General features: G+C 38.9%; 6 protein-coding genes and 2 non-coding genes across 8 annotated transcripts, besides 1 other annotated feature; 5 read left to right on the top strand and 3 right to left on the bottom strand.

Moving 5' to 3' along the window:
• Window positions 1–18: 18 nt before the first annotated feature.
• On the top strand, window positions 19–2,148 carry STB2 (Stb2p; the record flags this gene model as incomplete). The annotated part of the gene is made up of 1 exon (XM_456261.1): window positions 19–2,148. One exon carries the CDS (start codon window positions 19–21, stop codon window positions 2,146–2,148), a length of 2,130 nt encoding a protein of 709 aa, XP_456261.1.
• An 18-nt stretch (window positions 2,149–2,166) lies between these two features.
• FAR3 (Far3p) lies at window positions 2,167–2,796 on the bottom strand (the record flags this gene model as incomplete). Its single annotated transcript, XM_456262.1, has 1 exon — window positions 2,167–2,796. One exon carries the CDS (start codon window positions 2,794–2,796, stop codon window positions 2,167–2,169), a length of 630 nt encoding a protein of 209 aa, XP_456262.1.
• Window positions 2,797–3,134: 338 nt separating this feature from the next.
• KLLA0_F26543r lies at window positions 3,135–3,243 on the top strand. Its single transcript has 2 exons — window positions 3,135–3,171; window positions 3,207–3,243. It is a non-coding gene; the product is annotated as a tRNA-Trp (tRNA).
• Window positions 3,244–3,600: 357 nt separating this feature from the next.
• KLLA0_F26587g (L-methionine (R)-S-oxide reductase) lies at window positions 3,601–4,131 on the top strand (the record flags this gene model as incomplete). Its single annotated transcript, XM_456263.1, has 1 exon — window positions 3,601–4,131. One exon carries the CDS (start codon window positions 3,601–3,603, stop codon window positions 4,129–4,131), a length of 531 nt encoding a protein of 176 aa, XP_456263.1.
• Window positions 4,132–4,284: 153 nt separating this feature from the next.
• Window positions 4,285–4,358, bottom strand: KLLA0_F26620r. Its single transcript has one exon. It is a non-coding gene; the product is annotated as a tRNA-Val (tRNA).
• A 13-nt stretch (window positions 4,359–4,371) lies between these two features.
• Window positions 4,372–4,791: a long terminal repeat (solo LTR).
• Window positions 4,792–5,334: 543 nt separating this feature from the next.
• On the top strand, window positions 5,335–7,710 carry ERB1 (ribosome biogenesis protein ERB1; the record flags this gene model as incomplete). Its single annotated transcript, XM_456266.1, has 1 exon — window positions 5,335–7,710. One exon carries the CDS (start codon window positions 5,335–5,337, stop codon window positions 7,708–7,710), a length of 2,376 nt encoding a protein of 791 aa, XP_456266.1.
• A 126-nt stretch (window positions 7,711–7,836) lies between these two features.
• CSM3 (Csm3p) lies at window positions 7,837–8,736 on the bottom strand (the record flags this gene model as incomplete). Its single annotated transcript, XM_456267.1, has 1 exon — window positions 7,837–8,736. The coding sequence occupies one exon, from the start codon at window positions 8,734–8,736 to the stop codon at window positions 7,837–7,839; it is 900 nt and encodes a 299-aa protein (XP_456267.1).
• A 973-nt stretch (window positions 8,737–9,709) lies between these two features.
• Window positions 9,710–9,949, top strand: KLLA0_F26686g (uncharacterized protein; the record flags this gene model as incomplete). The annotated part of the gene is made up of 1 exon (XM_002999393.1): window positions 9,710–9,949. One exon carries the CDS (start codon window positions 9,710–9,712, stop codon window positions 9,947–9,949), a length of 240 nt encoding a protein of 79 aa, XP_002999439.1.
• Window positions 9,950–10,004: the final 55 nt, after the last annotated feature.

A 10,004-nucleotide genomic window follows, 5' to 3' on the forward strand; every position in this document is an offset into this window, starting at 1 on the left:
ACCATCAAGGACTGAAATATGCAAAGTCCTAGTCATGTCGATTTGGCGTCTCCACCAAGGATACCTGGTACTCCAGTTCCTGTGAAGTTGAAGTCAAAAAATAGCACGAAGCAGCTGGTTAAAACAGCGAAGTACTTGTTTCCGGATTACATGGGGTTGTTCAATCTAGGAATATTGAAACACGAAGAGTTACAGTATTGTGAGTATACCATTAATGGCTTTGAATTATATATTGTGGAGCAATGGGTCTCAGAAAGAAAGTTTTCTAATGTTATCACTTCATTTACAGGAAATTCAAGCGAAGTAGTTCGTGGTATTTTGGTGAAACTTCCAGAGGACATAAGGTACTGGCCAGAATCTTTCAAGCAATACCACGACAAGCTAATTGAATTTTCGTCAATCAAAGTGATGGATGATGGCATTTCCTTATTTGTCACCAATTTATCCTATTTCCCGTCGACTCTTAATTTATTGCATGTGAAGAATGGGTCAATGAAGGATTCCTGGCCATTATTTCAAGTAAACTTCAATTTAAAACGTATTGGCTGTGGTAGCAGATCCGGAAATTTATTAGGCGAGCCCTCTATTACATCACTAGAGAAATTTGCGCAGATTTACAAGATGGCCACCAAAGATCCTGAGGATTTGTTTCGAAATTTAATTGAGTTGTTTAGAGTAATACAAATATCCTTAACGTATTTTAGGTTGTTAGATGGAAGGTTTAAAGATGGTACTCTTTGTCAGCACACCTTTGATGGTATACAGGAATGGTGGGTTACGTATGGTAAACTATACTTGGGAATTGATAGGCCGAAAAATGAAGGAATTCTAGGGCCTACCACAGTTGCAGGTATAATAAGTTTTGTATTGACATGTTACTTCAAGTTCATTGTGGAAGATTGCATATCATTCAAAGACCCTTATATAGAAAGTTCCTTCTACTCTGGGGTGTACAACTTTCAAAAGAAACACAATCTTCCGAAGACGTCTTATCTAGATATAGAAACGATGAACAAACTTTTCAAAGTTACTTCTAGGGCAAATACCACAGATATTTTCAAGTTAAAGCGTGCTTTAAAATCTAGGGTACAGGATATTGCTAGAAAAGTCAATCCTATCCAACTAGCTAACGAAATTTTAACAACAGATCTTGATTGGTTGATAGAAAATGTCCAAGGCGGATATCTTGGACTATTTTGGAGTGGAAAGAGGCAAAATAAAATAACTTTACAGAGCCATAACTTTTATGAACAGGATTACAGTCATGGGGATCCGTTCGATGAACACGGTGAGTATTTTACCGGAGAAGGAATCTATGATTATGAGGAGAATAGCTCAGAATTGGAAGATATATCAAGTTGGGAGGATGGCAACGTAAAGCACGAATCTGAATTTCCTTATCATTGTCACAATAATGTCATGTTCCAAAGGGAGCTATATCGTAGAGCTTCCATACCTCAGACCGAGAAGGAAAAGAATCTTTTTCAAATGGAATACAAGAACAGTGTCTCAGCCGACGAGAACTCGGGGCAACAGTACACGATTAAACATAACTACAGCTTCTCGGATATACAAGATTCCATAGAAGTGTGGAGTTTTCCATTTCAAGTATCGCCTGTTAAAATCGCTAGGGACATACTGCGCATGGAGGTACATATGAGAAAATATTGTGATGAGCGTACCACAGAAAGCTGGAATGACTGTATGGCAACATTAACCTCATCATTAAAACGTTGCACAGAGACTTTTGAGACTCTCCAACAAAAAGAGAACGAACTGCGGTCTAAGCATGACACCATACAAGCTGAAATGAAAGACATAAACTCATTAGAAGCTAAATTTAACTATGATTTGAGGATCCTTGATGCAAGAATGAGAGACGTTGAGGAAAATTTGAACCATTTTAGCAACAGATTGAACACATTAGAAGATAGCTTCAAACTGAAGGGTAAGAAATTTAAAGCATTAATTGATACTGACATTCTACACAGTGCTCTAGAGTTAGACAAATATGCATTTGAATTCTTCGAAAATGAGCAAGTTTGGAACGAGGGTGTCTTTTTGAGATCAATGAGACAGTATATATGGCCTGTGGTGAAGAAGGAATGGGAAAGACTGAGTGAATGGTGGAGCCCAACGAATATGTAGTGTTTTTTTTTGCTTGCATCATTTCAATGCAATTGATTCCGGAACAATCTTTGTTTGATATTTATCTTCAAAATCTCCGATCACATTTTTAAGCCGTAGATAGTTTAGGTTATCATTCGGTACCTTATGCCATGGTACTCTATTGAATAGATCCGTCAATTCTCCCATCAATATTTTTAATTGCTTTTCGGCATTAATGTGGCCATCATTTAGTTGTTTCTCGCTATACTTGAGTCGTGACATTGGTGCTGTAACACTTTTTGTTATGAATTCTTGTTGTTTCTGTGGCGCTGATGTTTTATATTCTACGATAAAGTTACGCATTGATACTATCATCTCGTCTATTTGTTGGATAAGCAGATATATCTTCGAGTGAATGTATTCTTGATGTTCGATCTGGTACATTAACCGATAGTTTTCTTCGACCAGTTCTTCTTCCTTAGTTTTTTGCTTTAAAGTATTGACTTGTCCTAGCGTTTCATCATTAGGAGATTTCGAATATTCGTTGTAACTTATCTGATTCTGCTTCGCTAGCCTCTTCAATGACTGCTCCACTTTTTCTGTCTGTTGTCTCGTTGCCCAAGCCTGAGAGCTCAAAGTCTTCATCAACTGAAGAAGGTACTCAAAACTGTCTCCAGATCCCTCCATCGTGTACGGCAGAAGTTATTGTTTATGGTAATGAAGCCAATAAGCAATTTATCAATACTTTTCATCACATGATTGTTGCTAGGAGCTCAAGTTTCCATTATTTCTTGTTGTTGAATTTTAAACCTTAATTTTATGTCCAATCTTATAACATCAGGACAAGGACAATAGCGCTACAGGTGATCATACCTAATTATCTTTGAGAAAGTACACTATCTTATTTTCGTTTATCTAACTGCCTCCCTGGCTCATATATTAATGAAAACATCTTAAATATACTCATGATATGCTAAATGAATTGTTTGATATAGCTTACTAGATTCATTGTTCCATTCAAGAATGAAGCGGTGGCTCAATGGTAGAGCTTTCGACTCCAGTTAAATTCTGGGAATTTTCCAAGGAAACAAAATTGCAATCGAAGGGTTGCAGGTTCAATTCCTGTCCGTTTCATTTTTTTAGTTTTTGTTTAAGATGACTGACTCAACAAATGCAGGGAACCACGGTCTGAGTCAAAGCGTAGTGAGAGCAGACATTGGTCACTGTGTGACGAGAACAGCTCCCTCAAATAGTAAAGTAATGCGCCTTTTCTTTCTTCGGTGGATTTGAAAAGAATTTAACATTTTCGGATCTGACTATTAGAGTTCTTTAAACAGTACTTGTTGTAAATCAGATTTTGAACCTTGATTTTACACAGGAGAAATTTATGTTGAAAATACAAGTAAATATTGTTAACTAAACTTTGCTTTAGAGTCTACGCTGCGTCTCTTAACTAAAAGGCTGGCTACAAAATATCGACCTCTATTTAATATGGGAGAAGACGGTAAACATCACGCAGACTACTCTTCATTCCAAACAACAGACAGGAAAAAAGCTCTCGAGCAACTCTTGATTTCATATGAGGCTTTAGCAGAAGGTCAAGACAACTGGGTCTGCAATCTGGCGAACGCCGCATCATTAATCTGGCATTGTTACATATCACTTAATGTTGACGTTAACTGGGCTGGGTTCTACCTCACTCGGAGAGAGAATAAAAAAGAGTTGATTCTTGGGCCATTTCAAGGCAAAGTTGCTTGTCAGTTGATTCAATTTGGTAAAGGAGTGTGTGGTACTGCTGCGTCTAGTCAACAAACTCAATTAGTACCAGATGTTGAAAACTTCCCAGGGCATATAGCATGTGATGGGGAGACAAAGAGTGAAATTGTGGTTCCTATAGTCCAAAATGGCGAAACAGTAGGTGTTATCGATATTGACTGTTTGGACTACAACGGGTTTACTAAGCTTGACCAAGAATTTCTAGAAAAATTGGCCGCTTCAGTTTCAAAGACATGCGTATTCTAACTCATTAAGTAGTTACACTCGTTAATTATATTCTCTCAATTGATATCACAACTCTTGACCGTATATGAAGTTGCCTGTTATTGCATACCTAACATAGGGCATGCTGCCCCAGGTCCAGTGGAACAGAAGTTTTCTAGTTTTCAATGAAAAAAATGATTTCGCCCAGGATCGAACTGGGGACGTTCTGCGTGTTAAGCAGATGCCATAACCGACTAGACCACGAAACCATCTTGTGAGGTCTGTCGTAATATAGACTGAAGACAAGCCAGACGAGAGGTCATGTGAGCTAGCCAGCACACGGCAGAGTTCCAAGACGTCAGTGACTGGGCATATGGATCCTGTGGTATCCAGAAGGGATGGCCTAGATGGATCATAGACGGTCACGTGATGGTCTTGAGTGCGCGTGGAGGACGGTAGCTGCAGAGGACCTACAAGGGCATGGAGGCAATGAGTTGCCATGACGAAGTCTGACGACCATCCGAGTATATAAGTCGAGTATAAAAGGCTGAGCTATGTTGCGACCTCTTGGGGAGGTTGGACGCATATACTCAACGATCTAACTAAATAGATTATTATATTATATTCGTTATATTGTTTGATATCAACGATCCCTCATCAGGCGATTAATCAATCAACTATCATCCAAGGCATATCACAACAAGATCTGAGAGAACTACATGAGTATATGTTACATCGTTAAGAGTTTCTGAAGAAACGAAATAGGTCTCTCTTATCAGCGCCCCAAATTGGAATAATGAAGTTTACTGGAAATAGCTTCTTCAATGATGAAATTACAAACTTGAAAACGATGTTGCATCTACTAGAATAAAACTAAGATAACTGTCTATGATGCAAAAAAAATAAGAGTTAAGAATTACATTCATTGTAGGCTAGCGACCAAAGTAAATATCTTCAACGTAAGTAGAAGTATATGTGGAGTTGATTGAATACCAGTTCCCTATCTTTGCTGAAGGGTACTTTGACTTTTTCAAAATAGCATTCTTGTTCAAAACTTTGTAGAAGTAATTAATGTATCGTAATTTTCTTTCTTTTTGTTTCTTAAAATTTTCAATTTTCATCTTGAGAGATGAGATGAGATGAGCTGAAGTGAATAGACCACAGAGATAACCAGTACTTCTCAAAGTTAACGGCATCAGAAGAAGCTCTGAAAGTATAGAGAGCCAGAAAACAATACCAGAAACTATGGCCAGAAAGAATTCTTCTTTGAATGGTTCTGAATCAGCGGAGCTTGTTGTAAAAAAGAGAGTTCTCGAGGAATCTGAATTGTCCGATTCTGAAGATGAAAGAATTGAAGTTGATGGTTTAATCGATGAAGAGGCTAGCGAAAATGAAGCTGAGGAAGCTGAAGATGACGACTCTGATGCTGAATTCAATCGCTTATTAGCTGAAGAAGAAAATGGACAGGAGGAGGAGTATAATACTTCAGATTTTTCTGAAGAAGGCGATGCTTTTTCCATTACCGACAAATTGTCAAATGTAAAGTTAACAGTGATTCCAGAAACAAGCGATGAAGGCATTGTTCGTACCAAGTATTCAGATGGAAGACCAAGAATTCTTAAGTCAGAAATTAATCCTGTTTATGATAGTGATGATAGTGATGCAGAAGCTAAGAACACAATTGGTAACATCCCACTATCTGCATATGATGAAATGCCACATATTGGTTATGACATTAATGGTAAGAGAATAATGAGACCAGCCAAAGGATCTGCTTTAGATCAATTATTGGAATCTATAGAATTGCCAGAGGGTTGGACAGGTTTACTAGACAAAGACAGCGGTGCCTCTTTGAATTTGACCGAAGAAGAACTTGAATTAATCAATAAGTTGCAAAATAATCAACAGACGGACGAATCTGTGAATCCATACGAACCTTTAATCGACTGGTTCACTAGACACGAATCTGTAATGCCAGTTACGGCCGTCCCAGAACCGAAAAGACGTTTCGTTCCGTCAAAGCACGAAGCCAAGCGTGTGATGAAAATAGTCAAAGCAATCAGAGAAGGTAGAATTATCCCACCAAAGAAACTAAAGGAATTAAGAGAAAAAGAAGAACAAGACAGTCATAACTACGATCTCTGGGGAGATGCCGAAGAAATCTCTGAACATGTTATGAACTTGAGAGCCCCAAAATTGCCACCACCAACAAATGAGGAGTCTTACAACCCTCCGGAAGAGTATCTTTTGACCCCAGAGGAAATTGATGCATGGGAAAAGATGGAACCAAGTGAAAGAGAGAGAAATTTTGTGCCTCACAAATTCGCTGCATTAAGAAAAGTTCCAGGTTACTCTGAATCTGTCAGAGAAAGGTTTGAAAGATCATTAGATTTGTATTTAGCGCCTCGTGTTCGCAAAAATAAGTTGAACATTGATCCTGAATCTTTGATCCCAGAATTGCCCTCTACAAAAGATTTGAGACCATTTCCAATCCGTTGCTCTACCGTTTATGTCGGTCATAAAGGAAAAATTCGTACAATGTCCATTGATCCAACTGGATTATGGTTGGCTACTGGTTCCGATGATGGCACTGTCAGAGTATGGGAAATTCTTACAGGTAGAGAAGTTTACCAAGTCACAATACTTAATGCGGAAGAAAACAATGATGACCACATAGACGTTGTTGAATGGAATCCCGACAGTACTACCGGTATCCTTGCGGTTACTGCTGGCGAAAACATCTTCTTGCTTGTTCCACCAATTTTCGGCTTTGAAATTGAAAACACAGGTAAATCAAAGATTGAATACGGTTTTGGTTTCGATACTTTCGGAAACGTCAAAAAGAGTAATCTCAATGTGAATAGCGATGATGAGGATGACGGTGCTGAATCACATGCTGTCAAGAAACAGGTTGCTCAATGGAATAAACCAACCGAAAGGCAAGCTGCCAATGATATTTGTATCGTAATAACTTGTCGTAAATCAGTGAAAAAGCTTTCATGGCATAGAAAAGGTGATTACTTTGTCACTGTTCAACCAGACTCAGGTAATACATCAGTTTTGATTCATCAATTATCCAAGCATTTAACTCAATCGCCATTCAAAAAATCTAAGGGTATCATTATGGATGCAAAATTCCATCCATTCAAGCCACAGCTCTTGGTCTGTTCTCAAAGATACGTCAGAATTTATGACCTATCGCAACAAGTGCTAATCAAGAAACTTCTACCTGGTGCTCGTTGGTTATCTACTATTGATATTCACCCAAGAGGTGATAACTTAATTGCATCCTCGTTTGACAAGAGAGTGTTGTGGCATGATCTTGACCTTGCAAGCACTCCATATAAGACCTTGAGATACCATGAGAAGGCTGTAAGAAGCGTAAGTTTCCACAAGAAACTACCACTGTTTTGCTCAGCTGCGGATGATGGTAACATCCATGTTTTCCATGCCACGGTCTATGACGATTTAATGAAGAACCCTATGATCGTCCCGTTGAAGAAACTAACCGGCCACAAGATTGTGAATAGTTTAGGTGTTCTAGATACTATATGGCATCCACGTGAAGCTTGGCTATTCTCTGCAGGTGCCGACAAAACCGCTCGTTTGTGGACTACCTGATAGAACCCTCATGACGGGATATTTGTAAAACACTGTATACTATGGACATCATTACCTATCAATATTACAAGTAGATACTTTCTAATTAGTGTTCAAGGGAATACATTATTATCTTTGGATCAGAGCTCAAAAGGTATCCATGTCTCTCATCATTGCCATTTCCTCATCTGATGCGATATCATTACCGTTATTTGTTGTGCTGGCAACGGTCGTAATTTTACTCAATTCGTCTAACTCTTCAGCGTTAGGCAGAGCGTAGCCATTTTGTGTATGTTGCCGTATGTTTGTATCAGTGGTGGACAACATTTCATTCGTGTGCCGCTGGTGATGCGAAGAATATAGAACATCATCATCATCATCATCATCATCATCATCGTCATAGTTGCCGTCATTATTCTGATTTTTGTCTTTGTCTAGGCTGATAATTTTGGTGGCTTCATAACCATACTGTGCATTTCCGCGGTCAGTCGCTGAGGTAGATTCATCCGTTACAAATAAGCTATTTCGTCCCTGATGAGCAGGTAGTACGCCTGTGTCGTGCATTTGCATATCAGGTACGTTGGGAATGTCATCTCCGAGGAGGATACCCATGTCTTTCCTAACTAAATTCATTCTATACTCTCTTAGCTCTTTGTCAGTTTTCCCCAATGATTCACATAATGAGGTGAAATCTTTGAACTTTGCCTTCGGATACAAATTATGAGCCCATAGCTGATAGAATTGTAAGAAGTTTGTTAAGTTATCGTAAGCTGTCTTGTGCTTGCTGATTCTACAACTTTTCGGAGCATGTTCCATGACATACGGCAGACCCTTAGTGGACAATAACTTCTCGGCAGTAAGCTTTACCCTTGGTTTCCGGGTGTTGGTAGATATGAGCGTGGGATCTTGACCATCAGTTGTACTTGTCATAGAAGGATCCAGGCCATTCACAGTAGGATCCAATTCAAAATCAAGCCTCATGTTCCCATCTTCAGTCGCGTTGCCTTGAAATGCCGAGAGATCGTTCATATCATCATCTATAGACATCGTTTACGGTACTGTCTCAAAAAAGCAAAGAGCACACACACTTGTAGATATAAAAAATACTATTCCGTGCCAAATATGAGGACTTCGACAACTGAGAGCGAGAGACACTATTTATGTTATCTTAAATCGATAATGCTCTTCGACTTCAGTTAAGTTTGGCGTAGTATATTTCACGGAAAGGAAAAGAAATAAAGTCACGTGAACAATATTTACATTTTCTTTTGGTTCGTCTGGTGACATTATCAGCGTCAAGAATCTCAACGCAGACATTTATTGCGACAGACACAGTGACGCGTCGAAAAGTCAAGAGAAGGCATTCAGGGGGAATGCCAAGAGACAACAAAACGGGCAAGCAAAAAGAAGCACCGTGAAATTTTAAGTCAAGGCTGTCCTTCTGATAAGCAAGATAGCAAGCCAAACACTATGTTTTGGCTGCGTTGATAAGAAGACAAATGCTGTCAATCACGTGATAATCCCTCTTTTTTAAGTTTTCTTGGGGGCATTCATTAGGCGCATGTCACATGCTCTGTTGAGGAATGAGTGGAAAGCCACACTTTTTATTGCGGTACTTTCACTTAGGCTGATGAAAAGATCGGTGTTTGAAGTTCCTGCTGAGAGGTTATTGTGAAAGTGTCAAATGATAACGCACATTAACGGGCTGCCTTTTGATTCCTTTGCCCACAGAAGTGGTCCATTTTGTTTCAGAGATTTAACCACAATTTGTTAGTGTGTTATTGTTATCTTGTTGTAGTATATTTTATGGAGGTTATATATATATAAGGAATAACCTTTCAGTTGTTGACAAGGCCTATGTAATAGATTCGAGGTTGTCTGTATCTTGTATTGATAAGTTAAAAAGTGTAAGAAAGACGTCTCATAATAAGGAGTAACACAGGATACCGACCTCCGAATAGGCTTAACAAGCGCCTACTACAATATACCCATTAGCGTCCCCGTTTGACAATATTCAACAATGTTCACAGACAATTTTGGAAAAGCCAAAGATACGCAGCAGGTTTCCCAGGTGATAGTACAATGCTTCAAAAGTTTAAATTCAGTTCCCAGATCGACTCCAGACCTAGAGCAAGACTATTGTGATTCTGATGAAGAGGAAGATTTGATCGTGGATTTAACGACAGGGTCGTTAAAGCCCAGGAATTTGAAGAATTATCTACTTATGAATGAGGTAATGAATGGCCTAGAGAGCCTATGACGCTATGGTATTAAAGCCAATAAGGGGGTTTCACATCTACTTTATTGTGTCTACC

Source organism: Kluyveromyces lactis (genome assembly GCF_000002515.2).
Source record: "Kluyveromyces lactis strain NRRL Y-1140 chromosome F complete sequence".
NCBI classification, from domain to species: domain Eukaryota; kingdom Fungi; phylum Ascomycota; class Saccharomycetes; order Saccharomycetales; family Saccharomycetaceae; genus Kluyveromyces; species Kluyveromyces lactis.